The sequence below is a fragment of the Erpetoichthys calabaricus genome, chromosome 5 (assembly GCF_900747795.2).
Source record: "Erpetoichthys calabaricus chromosome 5, fErpCal1.3, whole genome shotgun sequence".
In the NCBI taxonomy this organism is placed as follows: domain Eukaryota; kingdom Metazoa; phylum Chordata; class Cladistia; order Polypteriformes; family Polypteridae; genus Erpetoichthys; species Erpetoichthys calabaricus.
In genome coordinates, this window is record NC_041398.2 from 200,219,960 (window position 1) to 200,239,875 (window position 19,916).

The window sequence follows — 19,916 nt, forward strand, 5'->3', positions numbered from 1 at the left end:
ATAGCTGATTGTGTGGCGATTGGGTTTTTGAAGAAAGAAAAGTAAGGACAGGAATTGGAAGTTAGTATGTTTGAAAGAGACAGTACTTCTGTAATAAATTATTTCATCGAAGGTCGCGCATGGCGCCGCAAGCGTCTTGCATGAGACATGAACAAGCACTGCGCCACCGTGTTCCCATGTTTAATAACATGCTTTCATTCCTATCATCATGAAAAAGATATCACGTATACATCTCAGTATTTTAATTATTCAGAGAGCTGTAATATCACGAATGTAATGGATTATGTGTCCTGTCGGAGAAAGAGAAAGCCCGTTTAAGAAGCAGGTAGTGATTCACACATGTAGAGCACATAGAAGATCAAATACAGAACAAAGCATTTAATGTGCCACTTTATTTACAATGGGATTTGAGAAACTAGTATATTAAATGATTTTTAAGATGAAGTTTATGATGTTCTACTTTAATGGCAAAATAAACTACGTGATTAAAGTGGAAATTTCGAGATTAAAGTTGACATTTTGTGCTTTTTTCCCACTGTGTGCCTATTTTTTTTGTCTGTACCCTAATAAGCTTTCATATGACACTCAGACGGTGGGCTACGACTTGCCTTGTCACGGCGACTTTGATATGTGATTTCTTTTTTATTTCGGGCACTGTGCGACTTTGTGAACTTGAGCCTTCAAGTTTCTCCGACACTCTGTCACTCGATCAAACTTCCTTTTGTTGATTATACCACTGTTTAAACCAACAAATAGTACGTTTTTTCTTTGCCTCCACTTGGTATTCGCTGAAATTCTTATATTTCCCCCCATGCTTTTCCCATTGTCTTTTCACAGAAGGCTATTTATATTGATTTGCATATTCAAAGAGGCGTAATTCTGGGAGGAGTTGGGGCGGGACAGAAGGCGCGTGCACGTACGTTACTTTTCACGCTAATCGGGATTTATGTAGTGGACGATCGTGAAAGTTTGCGTATGTACAGATTCCTGCATCTGGATTTTTCTGTGCGTACGCACATTCCCGCTTTTGTGCTTACGCCATGTTATAGTGTGAGTTCTGTGCACGGCGTTATACATGAGGCCCCTGAAGAGTGCCTGAAAAACACCTAAAAAAGCCTAAAAAACATTTGAAAACACTTTCAAAAAACCATTACAAAGCTTGAAAAATGATAAGCAAATGCTGAAAATTTACAATGCTCAGATGTGAATGGGCCCAAAGGGTATTCATTCTGTATTATTTTTTAACTTGCACACTGCTACATGTGATGGCCTTATGCTTATTTGGCTAATCACTTAAACTATTTACATACACACATGCTTGCCTTTCAATCAAATAAAATATCTGTAGTTTTACTATTTTTTGTAAACACAAATGGTTAAATGCAGTTTTTGTTTTATTTATTACTAGGGGGCTTCGCTTGCCAACCCCCATGTTTGGTTTTCCGGATACACACATTTAAGATTTTTTTTTCTTTGAATTGTTGCTATTTCATTAGTTTCTCTTTTATTTCAGAACTTCTGTAAAAATAATTTTTGTAATCTTGCAAGTCCCAAAATGCTGAATCTTTTTAATGAGGTCAGGATAGGTTTCTTTGTTTGGAATTTCAGCACAGACAAAACGATCTACATCATCAGCAGTTAATAATTTTTTTTTACAAAGTAAAAAAGTAAGTTGACGTCTGCACTGGACTCCTGCCTGTAAAGTCGTGCTATTTTCCTCTCACAGTTCCAAAAGTACATGGGGTTACCAAGGTGATACCCCAGCTTTTCTGTAGGTTTTTGTACAAGGGCTAGACAGAACATTTTAGGCTCCTGGGGTAAATTTAGCTTTTTAAATAAGCAGACAGATAAATATATATATATATATATATATATATATATATATATATATATATATATATATATATATATATATATATATATACGTTAACAAAGTAACCAATAAATGCATGTGCGGTAAACTCCGTTTTTGAAATTCTCAAGATTCTTTATTTGTCACATGCATGGTTATACAGGACAACACGCAGTGAAATGCATCCTGATCTGCTTATCAAAAACTGTGCAAAGTTAGAAGAATATCAGTTAGATTAACAAAAAGTCATAGATTGAAAGATAACAGTATAGTAGAACATAATAAATAAGTAAAATTATGTGAATAAAGTAGACTTTAGTGTTAAGGTGCAATAGTGTAGTAATTATTGTGCAAAACCAAAGTTAGACTGGTGCATAGTTAAATGAGGCAGTTTGTTTGTTTGCGCTACTTCGATCTTTACTTTCTTTTTTTATATTTTCTAATTTTCCTACTTTCATATCCTTTAACTTTCTCCATTTGTGTATAGCGCCAACTTTTTTTTTTTTTTTTTTGAGCCTTTCTAATTTCTCTGGTTTCATAGTCTCTAACCTGCTCTGCATGTGTTTAGCGCCAACGTTTGTAAATGTCTTTATGAAGTTCTACTTTGTCTTTTACTCATTGTCTTTTAATTCTGAGCCGGATTGGACATGCTTTTTTTTCAATTTCACATGTTCCGGGCTAATAATTACTTTACTTATTTTCTGAATTTGCATCTCGATTATTCTTTTTTGCTCTTTTTTCTCTCCAACGCATTTGAGTCTCTTTTCTCCACGCTGCTTTCTTCTTCGCTTAGATGTCGACATTTAATTTATAATGTACTGTTCTTATACGCTTTTTATGCGCTGAGAGCCCTGGATCTGTGTGTGCTCAAATCCTTCACAAGACTGAATGTTTTGACTGCCTATTGTCCTATTTGATAAATTGTAAGTAGGGTGTGTCTTTGGTCTCGCGGGTGGATTGTAAGTAGTGCGTGTCTTTGGTCTCACGGGTCTTTAAAATGTCATCCGAGAAGATCACGTATTGTAGATTTGCTTTTTGCTTTCCAGGACAGGATTTCTTTTTATAATAGATAGATTTTACGAAATATATTTTAATCTTAAAGATTCGTATGAGTGTAAAGAACATTATGAACAAGATACTGAAAGCCAACAGAGCTAAATATAAGCTAGAAAGGACACACAAACATGGTATATTACTGCATTTTTGCTTTTCTGGAAAGCTGTACGAAGCTCGGACCCCATATAAAGGAGCACTGCATTCTTCTCCCATTAACTTTGCTGGTGCTTAACAACTACCAATATAGTATTTCCCTCTTTGGCTTAGTTATGAAGTTTCTCCTTTATTTTAAATTCTCTCAACCTACTAGTCACTTTTTTAAAAGGTAATCTTTGAAAATAATTAAACCTATGTAAGGTTGCACCTTCATTCATCATTATTAAAGGCTCTTAAGATTGATTCACTTGCATGAATGAGTCTTAATACTTTAGCTGGCAATTTTCTAGCTTTATTCACACTTTGACCAATGCAGAAAATTTGTGGGCGTTACCAGAAGCCTTGACCTTGAAAACTGCAAAATCAGCATTTCTTGCATTCTGGAATGGGGTTTGTTCATGGCTAACTTTGACCCAGGGGTTCACTGTTGATTTCAGTGATAGCCTGCATGTTTGAAGGACCCATGCTGTTCTTATCCCCATAATGCTTAATGCTGGACACAGTTTTTATACTTTCAGGCATCATTGGTATAAACAAGGGTATGGAGTGTCACTGTGACAGTCAGTCAGTCAGTCAGTCATGTTCCAACCCGCTATCCTAAAACATGGTCCGCTGGAGCCAATCCCAGCCAGCATCAGGCGCAAGGCAAGAACAAATCTCGGGCAGGGCGTCAGCCCACCGCAAGGCACACACACACACCCACACACCAAGCACACATTAGGGACAATTCAGGATCGCCAATGCACCTAACCTGCATGTCTTTGGACTGTGGGAGGAAACCGGAGCACCCGGAGGAAACCCACGCAGACACGGGGAGAACATGCAAACTCCACACAGAGAGGACCAGAGAAGCGAACCCAGGTCTCCTTACTGCGATGCAGCAGTGCTACCACTGCACCACCGTGCTGCCCCACTATGAGAGTGCCACTCAAATATGCCAGACTATGATTCTGGGCCAAACCTGAGTTCACACAGTGTGGCAAATAATCTCCTTTACTCATATCAAATACATTTTCTGCATCCAGAGGTAATAAAAAATGTATGTGGTCATCACAAATGAAGTATACAGTATTTTAAAACAAATATACTACATTAAAAATGCGTTTCCTCTCTTAATGAATCTGGTCCTCTAATATGAAATATTAGAAATCAATACTTTTTCTAAGTAGGTGACATGCGCTTTTACAAAAACCTTCAATCAGTGTTTTTGGAGCAACATTTATCTGAGCTACACAATTTTTATTAGAGGCCAATGACAGTGTTTAGCAATATATAATTTGTCAAGACGTCTGAAATGTCAATGACTTTATTGGTGATAATTTTGGTGTTGTTTTTGTTTAAAAAATGAGTTGGGTATTAGTTACAGCCCAGTGATTTTTCCAGCCTGCATTTATCTTAAGAGCTTCATGCCTTTCTTATGTTAATGATTGATACAATGTCATTTAGTTATAAAAATGGACTTTCTTTACTTTTCTTAAACATGATACAACATTCTCAAAGCAGCTTAAAACCAGCTTGACTTAGTTTGATTCAGACTCAGGAACCCTGTTGAGTGGAACAACGGCACTAACCACTGTGCCACTGATTTTCACTTCTTAAAAGTAGTAAGTTCCTTGAAACGAATTGTTCTTGTAATGAATGTGTACTTTTATGTCATGCCTTTTTCTAACCTGCTTAATCTAGACCAGGGTTTTGGGGGTTGGCTGGAGCCTATCCCAGCTAGCATAGGGTACAAGTCAGGAGGAAGCCCTAGACAGCATGCCAGCCCATCACAGTGAACTTTTATGTATTTTTATTAAGTCCCTTTATTTTGATTTTAATGCCCCATTTATGGCCAAGACATTCCACAATAATTGGTAATGGCCATAAATGATTATTAAGAAATTGCTGACTTCCTAATCAGAGGGGGAAGGATATAGTTAGAATTCATTACCTAAAAAATATAGAAAAGAATCGTCTTTGATTGTCACAGGTCATTAAATTAAAGCATCCTTATCTTCTGCAGTCTGAAATTCAGGACATTGCCTTTGACTGTGTATTATTTCATTGAATAACCAGTTAGTTCAGCCTTTTTTAAAAAAAGGGAATCTGTAATTCTTTGCCATGCTTTAAACTGATGTGATTTAATTGCTGCCTTAATGTGTTTGACAAAGCTATGGAAATAGAGTAATATGTGAGAAAATGAGTCCATTGATTCACTTTTTTCCCTTCTTGTATAGATAGCCCTTTGGTGATGTTAAAGGTGTTTTGTCTTTGTATATTTCCTTGGTTAAACAAAGTTCTTATTTTTTCATTGAATGAAGTAATCTTAAGTTTTCCCTGACATATGGAATATTGTTATGTCTCAGTTCTGCATTGGGAGACTTACAAGTGCATATTTTCCTAGCCACAGTGAAGTATACTCTATGTTTATTCATACTGACATGGTCCAGTTTTTGAAAATAGCACTGAATTGAGAGTCTTGAACATTCAGTGAGGATCTGTCAATGTGGTGATTAAATGCAGTGTAAACCACTAAAAAAGTTGTCATATTAGTCTGATGTGTCATAGTTGATGTAACTTGTCTTCTGCCTAGACATACTTTGTTACAGAGACTCATTTTCAAAAACAACATTCAAAATGAAATTCATCTGTTTAATAAATTCGATTTTAGAAATAGAGGACAAAACCAGAATAGTTGTAACTTAACCTTCTGAAATCTGCTTAGTCCTATTTAGGGTCATGTGGGCAACACTGGATGGGGCATTAGTCCATCACAAGGTCCAGTCTCACATACACCTACACTGACATTCACATAAAGCTGTGGATGTGGAAGAAATAGCAGAGTACTCAGAGGACAATTCATACAGGCACAAGCAAACCGTGCAGATCTACACAGACAATGGCTGGGAATGAGATTGGAACCTAAGTGCTGAATCTTTGAGGCAGTAGTGAAAAAATGAAATAATTTTGTGGTACAGAAATTGCAGTTGAATTTTTTCTGTTTCTGCCAGGACTAAGTAATAAATCACTGACATAGTGATATTCTGTTTTTAAAATAAGTTCCTTGATATCTAGTTTACTGGTCTCCAATATTTTGCCAAAAATTCCCAGCTGAGACATAATTGTACAGTAACACTGCCAGCAGAGCTTCAACCCAGCAGGTGATGTTGTTGCTTCACAGCACTTAAGACTTACAGTTCACTTTCTGGCTATAGTGCCTGCTGTGTGGAATTTGCATATTCACAGAGGTTTCCACTGAGGATTTTCCATGTAGGCAATGCTACATGTGCAAGTGTATACCTTGTGATGTAAACTAGCATCTCACCTAAGGCTGATGTCCATTGCTTCTAGGTAACCATTAGCTACCTGTTAACATTTTGTCCAGAACAAAACAGCTGCTATACTGGTAGCTTGTATGTTTTATTACAAGGCATACACATAAAAAATGCAAGAAAACCTTTGATGAATGCAGTCCTTTCTAGCTCTATATAAATTGGTTCCAGAAAGTATTCAGACCCTTCACTTTCTGCAGAATTTATTGTGTTGTAACTTTAATATTAAATGGATAAAATTGCCATTTTTGCCCATCAATCTATAATGACAAAGTGAATACATGTTTTCAGAAAAAGTTGCAAATGTATTAAAACTCAAAAACTGAAATCTATCATTCATATACTGTAAGTATTTAGACCCTTAATTCGGTACTTTGTAGACAGCAATTACAGCTTCGAGTCTTATTGGCTAAGTGTCTACAAACTTTGCGCACCTGGATTTAGGCAGTTTATCCCATTTTTCCTGGCAGATCCTCTCACACTATGATAGACTGGATAGGAACTGTCTATATATTGCCATCTTCGGGTCTCTCCACAGATGTCCTATAGGGTCTAAGTCTAAAGTAGGCTTTGGCTGGATTGCTTTAAGAGAGTCAGAGATTTGTCCCAAAGCCACTCCAAGGTTGTCTTTGCTGAATGCTTTTGTTCATTGTTGTGCCCCAGGTCACATGCACTCTGGAGCAGGTTTTCTTCAAGGACCTCTCTGCCATTTGATGCATTCATCCTTCCCTTATAAGGATGAATGCATTCTTTCCATCCCTCTGACAAGTCTCCCTGTCTCTACCACTGAGAAGTACTTCCATAGCATGATGCTGCCGCCACCACCATGCTTCACCATAGTGGTGGTATTAGGCAGATTCTGACCAGTGCCTTGTCTTCGTCATACAAGTTTCATTTTTGTCTCATCAGACCAGAAAATCTTTTTCCTTATGCTCACAGAGTCCTTCAAATGTTGTCTGGCAAACTCCCAGTGGGCTGTCATATGTGCCTTATTGATGGAGTACTTTTGAGATGGTCATCCTTGAGACAGATTCTTCCATCTCAGCAGAGGACTTCTGAAACTTAGAGTGACGACTGGGTTCTTGATCACCTCCCTGACCAAGGTCCTTTTTGCCTGGTTACTCAGTATGGCCAGATGACCAATTCTGGGAAGAGTCCTGGTACTTCCAATCTTCTTCCATGTCACAACTATTGGGGTCACAGTGCTTTGGAGATTCTGTTGTGGAGATCTACAGTGAATTTTTTGGACTTCAACGCAAAGTTGTTGTCCTGACTTGCATTTTGAATTGTGTGGCCTTATATACACAGAAGTGTGCCTTTCTAAATGATGTCCAGTCAATTTAGTTTGGCAGACACACCTCAAAGATAATTAAAGCAAACTGGATGCACCTGACGATAGTTTGGAGTGCCACCGTAAAGGGTGTGAATACTTACATAAATGACAGATTTCAGTTTTTGATTTTAAATAAATTTGCAAGCCTTTCTGAGAATGTGCTTTAAGTTTGCTATTATAGGTTTTTGAATGTAGATTGACAGGCAAAAATAGCAAATTTCACTATTTAAAATTAAATGTACAACACAATAAGGTGTACAGAAACTAAAGGCGTCTGAATATTTTCTCAATCCCTCTGTATATAGTAACTTTTTCCATGTGTCTGGCTTTTTACATGTAATAAATGTAAAACAATTCAGTTTTAACCCGCCTACATTAACAACTTTGTACATACGCACAAGCTCCCCTTTAAAATAACACCAAGTTAAAGCCAGTATTCAATAATCAATGTGGGCAAAAAATATAAGCAAGTCAGTAACGGATGGGCCTAGCAGTCTAATAGGGCGGGCACAACCCAATGATGCCTGCACAGAACAACAGGTATTCCGTGTTTTAAGGGAAGGTGATGTGTAAGGGGGAGTTGTTTAGGGCAGGATGGATTTAATTATTGTATTTGTTGATTGTTAACATTTTTACTTTAGCTATAGCCTTAAAAATACTTTTGAGTAAAAAAATACCCTTATACATATATTCAAAATTTATTTTATTAATACAGTGCATCCATTAAGGTGGGCCAGGCCCTACTGCCACACCGTTACCTCTGTCCAACTCTTTTGGGTAAAGTGAGCCTCTGTAAAGCTTAGTACAGTCCCTCCTGGAATTTGGAACACCATCCACAGCGGACTTGTGAAGGTCGTCAGATGTTAAGAGCAAACATTGCTAGTAATCCATCCATCCATTTTCCAACCAGCTGAATCCGAACACAGGGTCACGGGGGTCTGCTGGAGCCAATCCCAGCCAACACAGGGCACAAGGCACCGCAGGACACACACAAACACACCCACACACCAAGCACACACTAGGGCCAATTTAGAATCGCCAGTCCACCTAACCTGCATGTCTTTGGACTGTGGGAGGAAACTGGAGCGCCCGGAGGAAACCCACGCAGACACGGGGAGAACATGTAAACTCCACGCAGGGAGTACCCAGGAAGCGAACCCAGCTCCCCAGGTCTCCCAACTGCGAGGCAGCAGTGCTACCCACTGCGCCACCGTGACGCCCATTGCTAGTAATGCAAAAACAATATAAAACAATATAATAGGATTGATGGTCAGTTGCACTGAGTCCAAATGTGTGTAAGTCAAGGTCTTTGTTGTTCAAAAAAATGATGCTCCCCCGGTTTTGCCTCCCTAGGTGACCGCCTGGTTCGTGTAAATGGCAGAGCCTGCCCTGTTCCTGCTTATGAGACATAAGCCATGTTGTGTAGCAGTGTTGAGTTACTGGTATCAGAGAGGATGAAATGATTCTTACTGTCTGTTAAGTTTATTTTTAGCATTTGTAGATCAGAAAGATATTGTGCTAAACATCATTGGCAGGCCTGGGAGTCCTTAGACTAAACAACACTTTATCTGTGATAGGAAAATAAAGTAGCAAGCAAAGACTTTATAATCCATTTGTTTTTGTTACTGAAGCATCAGTTACAGCTACTGTTACGATCTGTACATAAATGTTTATTACATTTATTATAATTGGTGGTTTCACAATGAGTATCTAAGTTTAGGTGAATAATGCAGGCACATACATAAATGTATGTATCTTAATTTCAATTATTGCAGAAGAAGCAGGAAGGTAGCCCTTATTGATGTGATATATTAATTTTCATATTAGCTAGCCTTTGACCATTTTGCATTGTGTTTTACCCCATACACTTGGCTGGCCCACAAAACATATACATAAATCAGTTTCTTACGTAATTCTGTGGCTAACCACATAGATTTTCTTTAAATGGGTTTCTGTCTTCCCACATCAAAAACATGGTCATGTTCATATTTGAGATAAAAAGACATATGCATATTAAATGTGTACATTCCTAGAAAATTAGAATCTGTACTTTTACTGAAATTGCAATAAAAACATTATTCATTTTAGTGTTTTAAATCTAAATAATTCATCAGGTTTCTAAAACAACAAGCCTTGCAGATGAGTCAAATCACATATCACAGGAGTGTGGGTTGAGAAGTAGAGCCCAGTCCTAGTCTAAAATGTCACTGTGTCCAGTTCAAGTGAAAATGCTGTTTAATTGTTAGGGCACATTATCATAGACATGAGAAACGAGGCAAATTATTAAAATTACATCTTATCTATTCAGTTGGTTTATTTTGAAATACTGTTTTTTTCTGAAAATTCAGAACAAATAGAAGAATATAAACCTCTATTATATTGTACTTCTTTTCATATACATAATTTGTATACAGTATTCTATATTTCTTAGCCCATGTAAAAACTCATGTGCTCTTAAATTGCAGAACCACTTGCCAGCTCTGCATGTTTACTGTTTTGTATTAAAATTGTCATACTGCACTGTCTTGGTCAGAATGCATTTTACTGTTAGCAATTATTTGTTAGTGTTAGAGATTAAGTGTATATGAACATACAACAGGTACACTTAGTACTACTTAGCACTACTAACTTCCATTATACAGGATTACCTTTGGTAAATAGGTAAGATATGCACCACCTTCAAGTATCCCCTGGTTTTCCTCTCTGTTGCCTTTTATAATTTTATTAACCAGGTGTGAAGGGAAAATAATGAAAGTGCAGGAGGTGGTTATAGGCCGGCTGCTGAATATGTTTTTGGTATGTAAATATGTTTCTTACTGTTTTTCAGGCTGGAGCAAATTGGGTTGTAGAAAAAGCTTAGTATGTACTTCAAGGAGGGTAATACTTCCTGAAAAATTGTTACGTTTTCAGAAATCCTTATTAGTTCAGTTAACTTGTTTTATTTTTTTGTGCCAATTGGTAGAGATAATTTCCAACATTTATGCATTTATGGTTAGTTGTATTCTTTTGCATTGTTGCTGTGTTTATAAACCGTTATTCTTGAAAATAGTAAAGCTATAAGTGCTTTCATAGTGGGTGACAGATTTGATTTGTTAAATTAATGATTCAATTACATTTAGTTTTTTTTTCCTCAAAGGGCAGCATACTTGTTTTGACCTGAAAATAATTTAAGACTATAAGTTTTCATCTAAGAAATGCAGGAAATGAAGTGAGGTTATGATACCTAGAGCTAGTAGTGCTTCAGTTTACAATATGGGAAACATGTGTCTCAAGTACAGAGCTCTTTACTAGCATTTTGAGTTAAAACTTTACATTACCTTTAAATACTTTGAAGGGTTTGACAGGGTTGAAGAATTGTGAGGATGGTAGAGGACTGATAAAAGGAAAACCGGAGAGATATTTCTCTCAGAGTACCACAATCAAGGAGTATTTAAGAGAAATGGAGAGGAAGCCAACAGCAGACAGCAAATGAAGTTTGCTTACTGCTTAGAAACAAAGTCAGGTAGACTAGAAGTCAATAAGGATATATGGTGATTTAAATCTCGTTAAGAGCCCAGGGGTGCAGCGGTTTCAGGGGGCAACCATAGGGCCATTTGGTCTGGTGGTGGTTCCCCAAAGCCCATGTCACATTAGGTAACTTTTTCACAAATTTTCTGTCATAGCCTTCATTTGTATAATCTTAGCCAGTCAGAGGCAGTCAACGGCACAGTCCTGTGAAGATGATCACCTAAAATGACATACCTAACTACTAAGATCAACGAGTCTGTGACTGGCTAGTATAAAATCAAACCATGTCAAAGGACAGGGCTGTGTATGTAGGAGTGCAGACAACCAATGAATGCTTATCCAGAAGTTCAATGCATAGAATTAAGTGACAAGAAATAAACATTGCGGGTGCTTTGGACCTTAAAAACAACATAGAAGCTCCTCTGTGATGTCTTGTTTTTTAGGTGCTAAAAAAGAATGGAGAAAAGAAAAATGGGCCGAGATATGACATCGGCTGAAGGCATTGTAGCCACATCTGTGATCCTGCAGGTGATTTTGGTAGCCTAGTAGTGATCCCAAGATGATATTTTATATGCTTCCTCTAGCCAATAACAAATTGAGTCCGGCCCTGAAAGATGCATTATGATGAAAGCTCAATTTTTAGGGAGGAAATGTGACAATATACTTAGAACATGAGGGAGAAACAGGGAAAGAATAATGAAAACAGAAGATGGAGCATGTTGCTTGTGTTTTGGGGATGGGCTAGAGGAGAAGCTTTCTTACAGTATCATTTAGGGACTTGCAAATGGTATAGCAAAAACCATTATAACAGGCAGATTTTTTTTTGTGTTTTATTTTTCTTTGTTGTTTTCTATTTATTTATCTCTGTAGTGTATTTTCTTAAAAAATAAATGATAATTGTATACATTTAATTTTCCTGCTTTTTTATGAGCAGAACCACAGGACGTACTACTATTATATATACTGTATTAGTAAATATTATTTGATAAAAGTGGCCTTAATTAGCATATTTAGACAATGGCTAAAATTGTAATAATAATAATAATAATAATTCATTACATTTATATAGCGCTTTTCTCAATACTCGTATCGATCTATTAACATTCATCCTTCCACATTTCCTAAGATTTTATTTAATTTTCCTCTGCTACATTTCTACCTGAGGGACAAGAGCATCATCAGTTTATGTTGTACCTATTATACTTTTAGCATAGTACCAACAAGCCTTATTATATTTGAAAATTCTTTTTAGTTAAGCTCCTGTACAAATGCTTGAAAAACATTTGTTTTAATATTGAGCAGCATGTAGCTACAGCCGACGTGTGGTATAAATTAGCAGCTTGAAACGTCACATGTCTCCTGAGAAGTACTCTTTCTTGGCAGATGAACTAAAAATGTTTCACAGCATTTCACATTACTGATTCAAATTTGTAATCCTTGAGTGCAGCAGCATCTATTGGATCATTTTTCATCTTGCAGTCCAGCTTCCTTTTAGCTAGGTGTATTTTTGTGCAGTTTTTACAAAAATCGATTAAAATCAACATTATTTAGTTACACCAACTATAGAATACATTGTAGTCCATATCAATGTGTATAACATGACATTCTCAGACCTACCTAATACATTTAAGGGTCACAGAGGTCCAAGGCTTATACAGGCAGCACTGAACACAACAGGGCGCTAGTTAAAAAAATGCCGGTTTAAAATGACTACATAGCCTAACCTGCACATCTTTGTGGACCAAGGAGGAAAGCCAGTATCCCTGGAGAATAACCCACACAGATACAGGGAGAATGTGCAGATTCTACAAGGACACTAACTGGGGCATTGGTTTCTAAACTAGATGCTGGAAAACTGAGGCAACAGTGCTAACTAACCACTGTGGCATTTTGCAGTCCTAAAAAAGTTATACTAATTTATTCAAATTAAATGTTGTATATAATGAATTCCAGAAATTGGTAATCAATTATTTGATGTTTGTAAACCTCACTTTTTAATAATGACCGTATTTCTCATTCGTTCCATTATTCTTTAAATATGAAAGTGTAATTCATATATAGTTCACTGAACTGTGGTTGGTCTTCATTTTTTTCATACTGTTCAGTTTGACGTTTTTATTCTTCCTCTGTCTTAGAACTAGACTCCATGAAAATGGAATGGCATTTGTTTCCAAAAATGGGTAGACATTTGCAGTTTTGTGTATGCTATTAATTTCTTTCTTATCAGGCAGTGTTCTCCTTGTGTTTTGGCAATGAAGTATGGTATCATTGTACCATTGTGTGTAATATTGCTGTCATGCCATTCGTATTTAGTAAAAGCATTCATTTTAGTGATCAATATACTATATTCCCTTAAAAATATACCAAGTAAGTTTTTGGGTCAGTTTTTTTATTCCTATCCAGGATATCTAAAAAAAAAACAGTTTGGTGTTGTATTTATTGCCTTTGTTTGTCTTACCTTTGCATGTCATCCATTGTATGGAAGAATTGTGGTGTCAGTATTTTTTATGTTTTGAATTTGAGACCATGGAAATCTAAATGTTTCTTGACTGCATGAAATGTAGTGATAATCATATATCTTTAAGCATAGTTTCTATGTTGTTTACTTATCAGTTGGAAATTCAAAGTATGTTTATATTGTGACTGCAACAAGAAATGTAGACATAAATACATAGAAAGGTAACAGTATTTATTCATTGAAACATTGAATTAAAATATTATTTTATTGTTTTAGTATAGTTTAAAACCAGACATTTAAATTACTTCTTGTTATGACATGCACTGGGGAATAGAGTCCAGCTGACTACACTGCGCAAATACATCATTTACAACTGAGATTGGCTGAGGTTATATTGATGATAGTCATGTGTTAACGCATCTTGTTGACCTTATTTTTTCACATTTACCTTTGGTGTCTTCAAATGACATTCAAGGCAATGTTTGGACAGACAAGTGTTAAAAAATCCTTCACTCTCACTGGGCTATTTGGGGTTTTTCATTGACCTATAAGCACAGTTTTAGATTGAGTGCACTTTTGAATTGCCAGAGAAAATACACACTAACCACAGATTTAGCCTAAATGATAAATGTTATGTGCAGCAGTCTTTTTATTAGCAGAAGTCTTAAAGTGGTTTAAAGAGGGAACATTGGTACAGTAGTTTGCACTGTTAACTCCAAGCCCTAGGCATTCATTTCATTTCTAACTCAGTGATTGTATTTAAAATGTGCACATTCCCACAGTGGTGGCATTAGTTGTGATTTAATACTTCTTACTTGCTTTCCTCTATCAACCCATTGAGTTGTGTTAAGTTATTTGCCAACTGTACACCGGCACAGTCGGAGTGGATGTGCATGTGAATGTGTTTTGCAGTAGTTTGCAGTCTGTTCATAATTTTTATGGACATAATTTATAGGCGCAGATAAGTGGAGGATGTCTCAGGATCTCATCTCTGCTTTATGGATGGCTTCATCAGGCTGTGATCTTAGACCTTAGACATTCACTGGGGTGGATTGAAGGCCAAGGTTATCGTCCTCATCTGGAAAATGGTGGACTTTTTACTCCAGGTTGACGATGGGGTGCTGCCTCAAATGGAAGAGTATTTTAGGATCTTGTTCATAGGTGAGGGGATGAAGGGAGTGGGATATCAACAGGGTGATTGGAGCAGCATCGTCATCTATGCAAACGTTGTACTGGTCTGTCGTAGTGAAGAGAGAACTGAGCTGAAAGGCAGAGCTCTTAATTTACCAGTCAATCTATGTTCCTACCCTCACCTGTGTAGCAGCAGAAATTAATTTTCTTTGTAGAGTGTCAGGGCTCAGCCTTAGAGATTCGGGAGGAGCTCAAAATAGAGCCACTGCCCCTCCACATTGAAAAGAACCAGTTGAAGTGGTTCGGCAACTGATTAGGATGCTTCCTGGACACCTCCCTGGGGAGGTGTTTCGGCCATGTCCAACTAGGAAGAGACCTGGGGGCAGACTGAAAACAATGTGGAGAGATTATAACTCTTGAGCTGGCCTGGTATCCTCCAGGATGGGATGGGGGAAAGGGATCTCTGAGCATCATTGCTTAGACTGCTACACCTGCAACCTGGACCTGGATAAGTGGCAGAAAATGATCATAGATGGATGGAGTAGCCTGCAGTTCTGTCTATGGTTGTTCCTTGCCTTGAACCTTATGCTACTAGGTTACAGTACCTCCAATCCTGTAAAGAGCAAAGAGGTTTAGAAAATGGATATGCGATAAATGTTATGCTGTATTTTCAAGCTGTACACTTGTTTTAATACATGATGTCAGGCCACTAATTAGGCTTGGTACAGTTAGTAAATTCATTATTTATTATTTTTTTTGTTAGCTTTACTGTAGTATTATTAAGTATGGATAATAGAATGTACTGAACCAGCAATTAGCTCATAATTTTATTAAGAGTTTTATAGAGCCATATTTTAAGGACTTGCCCTGATGTCGTCAATGTACCTGTTATAGTTTAGCCTGGGGTCCTCCCCTGACTTGTGTTCAGATCTTTGTTTTATATCTTATTTGTTCATATTTGATTCTTTTGCTTATGTTAATATTGTGAATTATATTAGAATTTTGATATTATTTATGTAATTGATTAGTTTAGGGTGTTTGATTTATTTGTGTATAAGCTGCCTTGTTATGTGACTTGTGTTTTATAGGTGAACTGCACTAGGGACTGATGAGTTTTGTGTTTTTTGATGAGCTTATGCTAGTTACAATTTTCTGGATTTGTGACCTTCTGCTCTGTTTTTTGACCTTGGATTAATATATTGTGACGTTGTCCACCTTGAATTATGCATGCTAGCAACTCCTTTTTGCCTTTTGTGCTGTTTGGAGCTTCATACTGTAACAGCATTTTGTGAAAATAAACGTTTTATTTTATAAAGATCCTGCGTTTGGCCTATATCTATCCAGGGTTAGCAGTGGGCATTTTTGGAAGTGTTTTTGGAACTATTTAGCGCTTTGAACTCAAGTTCATAACGGTACCATTCATGATAAGTGACAGTTTGAATTAGGCCCACTCTTATCTCAACTTCCTTTGTAAATGTTTGGCTTACAAGCTTTTCTTCTTTCAATATGTAGTTGTAGTGTTGGCAGTATTGTCACTTGTATAAAATACAGTGAAATTCTTACTTGCATGTCCAACCAACATGCAGCAAACAGCTACCCTTCAGTTTAAGAAAAATAAGACAAGAACTTCATTTTAATTAATGAAAAATACAAAAAAAGTTTACTTTCTATCTTTCCATTACCTGTGTTTTGATTCTTACCACAACAAAATTCAAAATGGAGCTCAGACCTCAAAATTAACAAAAAACAGAACTACTTCTTTACAAATCTGGATGCACTGAAAAGGCCCCACTCTAAGCAGCCTGTCCTCAACTCACAAGCCCAAAAATGGGTTAAGGCTTTCTTTTAAATATTAGAAAATGACATTTAAAGGGAGAGGAGAGTGAGGAGGAAACCATTTAAAAACCTATGGTCCCAGAACAACAAAAACAAAGTTAATTAATGTTTAAAAACTTCATTAACAAATTCCAAGAAAGGATCACAAAAGGTAGGGCAAGAAATTTAAACTAAACTAAAACAAGCAAATCCTAGAAAACTCTAACCAGAAAACAGTACGGCTTAAATCCACACAAAAGAGAATCAGCAACTGAAATCAAGGGAAGCACTAGCTCAGACAGTCCTGAAGCTACTGTAAGAACTACCACTTCACTGTAAATACAAGCTGGAGCCATTACAACTGCATGATTGGGTTATCCTGCCTCTGTAGGCTCCAGATAAATCACATTTATAATTTCTGCACGCTTTATATTACAAAATAATTAGTACATAAATATAGCAGTGAGAATTAAAAACAGAATTCGTAACATAACATGAAAATTAGTATTTTAAAAATGATAGGAACTTATTTGAGCCTGGATAGAGGCTCTGACTAAAACATAACAATCTAAAACTTAGTGGAAAAAATCCTGCCAAGAAGTGATATATATCCTAAAGAAATAACTTCTCTTAAAACATACTTTTTATGGGTGACATGTCTCCTAGGTGTAGAGGCTTCATCTTGTCACAGTTACTTTATTGTGGGGTTTACATTTTCTACCTGTCTGCTTTTTATTTTCTATCAGTGGTTCTTTTCTTTTTTTGTCTCATTAAAATAATATGCATGTTAAGTTTACTAGTAACTCTAAATTTGGAAAATATATTTTAGGAAGTATTTATGCATGAGTGGGTCCTGCATTGGACTGTTCCTTTTTTCTTCCCAAGCTGGCAAGATAGGTTTTTGTGTTCCATGGTCCTGTATTGGATTAAATGAGTCTGAGGATGAATTATTGGATTTTTATTATTATTTAAAGTCCACACAGTTTTATCACTTTCTGAATTAATTTGTGGACCGAATATTATACTTGTAAGTAGCAGATAGATTTTGGAATTGGAGTTATTGTTTTATACTGAAAGACTGCTCTCACTCTGGGTTTTTGCTGTTTTTCAGGTACTTTGAGTTCTATGAAGGTCCCTATAACTTCAACTCAACAATATGCAAAGACCTAAGACAGGAGATTATGGACGTGAAGGTCCTTTCCATGTAAGTACTGATTTCAGTATATACGGTAGCTGTTTAATTAAAAGGTAAAATTACTTTATATTCATCAAAATGTCACAGTCAGAAAAATGTCATTACTTCCTGTGTACTGTGTACTTGCCTGATCAAATGGAGGTGATGCAGTAGGCAGGACTCTGTTGCTGCACCATGTGGCAGAGCCTGTGGGTAGGGTCCCAGTCCTCCATAGAGGACACACCAGGACTAATTTAGAGTTCTCAATCAGCCAAAATTGCATGTGGAAGTATGGAAGAAAATGAGGGTGAAAATCCCTTATAGACATGGGGAGAAAATGTACACTCCACACAGACAGTGAATAGGCAAAAGATTTGAACCAAGAACACTCATTTATTGTGTAACATTTCTTGATTAGTTGATAGATTCCTTATACAGAAGCTCATTGCTGAACAAGGTGAAGTACTGAAAATCGTGAAATTGTCAGTACATACTGGTATATAAAAGAAACAAAATAAAACTGCATGAATTTGAAATCATGAATTCAAAACAGTAAAATAATTATTATTTTGTAGATTTAATTGAGGAGTTAAAAGTAGACTTGTGAATCTTTTTCATAAGGCAGTGTTGATTGCAACATTTAAAAAGCAAACATGTTCATGAGAAACTGATCTGCCCCATGTAAAAAGACAGTAGATTCACAAGGAATATAACAACAGGGTTTATTTAGTGCATGTCTACAACTCTCTTTTTCATAACCTTAAAATAGGTGTATTACCTAATGCTGTCCTTAGAAATAGATATTTAAAAAATCACCTACTGTAGCATTGTGCTTGTTTACTTAAGAACGACTTAATAGATTTACAGTTGTTATTAAGCAGTCGATTTTTGGAACCTTCTTTTTGAATTTAAGGACGAGGTAGTGGAGCTGGAGCCAGTCACTGCAGTATCAGGTACAAGGAAGGAGCTAAATGTGGATAGAATGTCAGTCCTTCACAGGGCACACTTACCCATAAGGAACTAATGCCAGTATGAGTTAATGTAGCATACATATTCTTGAGATTATTTTAGGAGATTAAAATACAGTACTTGCAGAAAAAAATAAACGCTATAAGTACTACACTAATCATACAATAACAGAAACACTGTGCTACACTAGCACTGAAGCAACATGAATCCTACAGTTTGGCATAAGCAATATATTAAAACTACTAGCCAACCCGCGGCATAGCATACGCCGCATAATTATTTATTGATGGGTGAACACTTCCTGAAAGACACAGTTGTCCAAATGGGGTGGGTTTGAGGATACGTCTGTGAGTGAATGAAAAGATGTAACTCTGGAGAGAGCAACATTACAATTGTCCGTGACTGAAAACTGGTTTTGGCAGATACAGGCATATCTTTTTGAAAGTTTGTCCCTGCGCCTTATTAATTGTCATTGCAAAGGCCAATCTAACAGGAAATTGTCTGCGTGTAAACGAAAAAGGCAAATTTGAATCTGATGGGGTCAGGGAAATCCGGGGAATATGGACAATTTGTGAGGTAGCAGCTGCGATTGTTTTACACTCTAGTACTTTGCGGTGAATGCTGGTAACAGTCAGTCTAATGCCTTTACAGAGACTTCTTGCTGGCATGGGGTTTCTGAGAAGCATGACGACTGAACCAATTTTAAGTTTGAGTTTATGCGGAGGCATGCCAGTGGGAGTAAGACTGCTAAGAAATTCTTTCGGGGAATGAAAGTTGATGTGCGGGATCGTCTATGACGATGGAGTCAATGCTGGTGAAAGTTACTTCGTCGGTAGGGATGTTTCAGTACCTGTTCATTAACACTAGAATTACCAGAGTCTACGAAAAAACTCGTAGATCCGGCCCACCTTAAAACCGTTCTCACCTCTCTTTTGTCTTCTAAATGTGCCGATTAAGACGAGCCAGCAAGCAGCCGGCTATTCCATCCCCCACCGTTGCAGAACGTTCACTAAGTTTTCCCAGCTCATGCCTTGTTTGATTATCTGGGAGTGACTGAACTGCTAGAGTTTTAGAGTGGAAATAATAGATCGTTATTTGGAACACACGCATTTCATGTGTGTTCCGTTTCTACAGTAATCTGTGTAAACACA

At 36.9% G+C, this 19,916-nt stretch overlaps 1 protein-coding gene across 3 annotated transcripts in view; it reads left to right on the forward strand.

The window, feature by feature from the left end:
- The window catches only part of st8sia5 (ST8 alpha-N-acetyl-neuraminide alpha-2,8-sialyltransferase 5), a 134,509-nt gene that overhangs the window by 81,584 nt on the left and 33,009 nt on the right, over window positions 1-19,916 (forward strand). For all 3 annotated transcript variants that reach the window (XR_007935175.1, XM_028802399.2, XM_028802400.2), the window contains one exon: window positions 17,734-17,826. Coding sequence is in view for 2 of the 3 variants with exons in the window: in XM_028802399.2 (XP_028658232.1) it covers window positions 17,734-17,826 (93 nt within the window). In the remaining variant the exon portion in view is untranslated. The remainder of the gene's footprint in view (window positions 1-17,733; window positions 17,827-19,916) is intronic.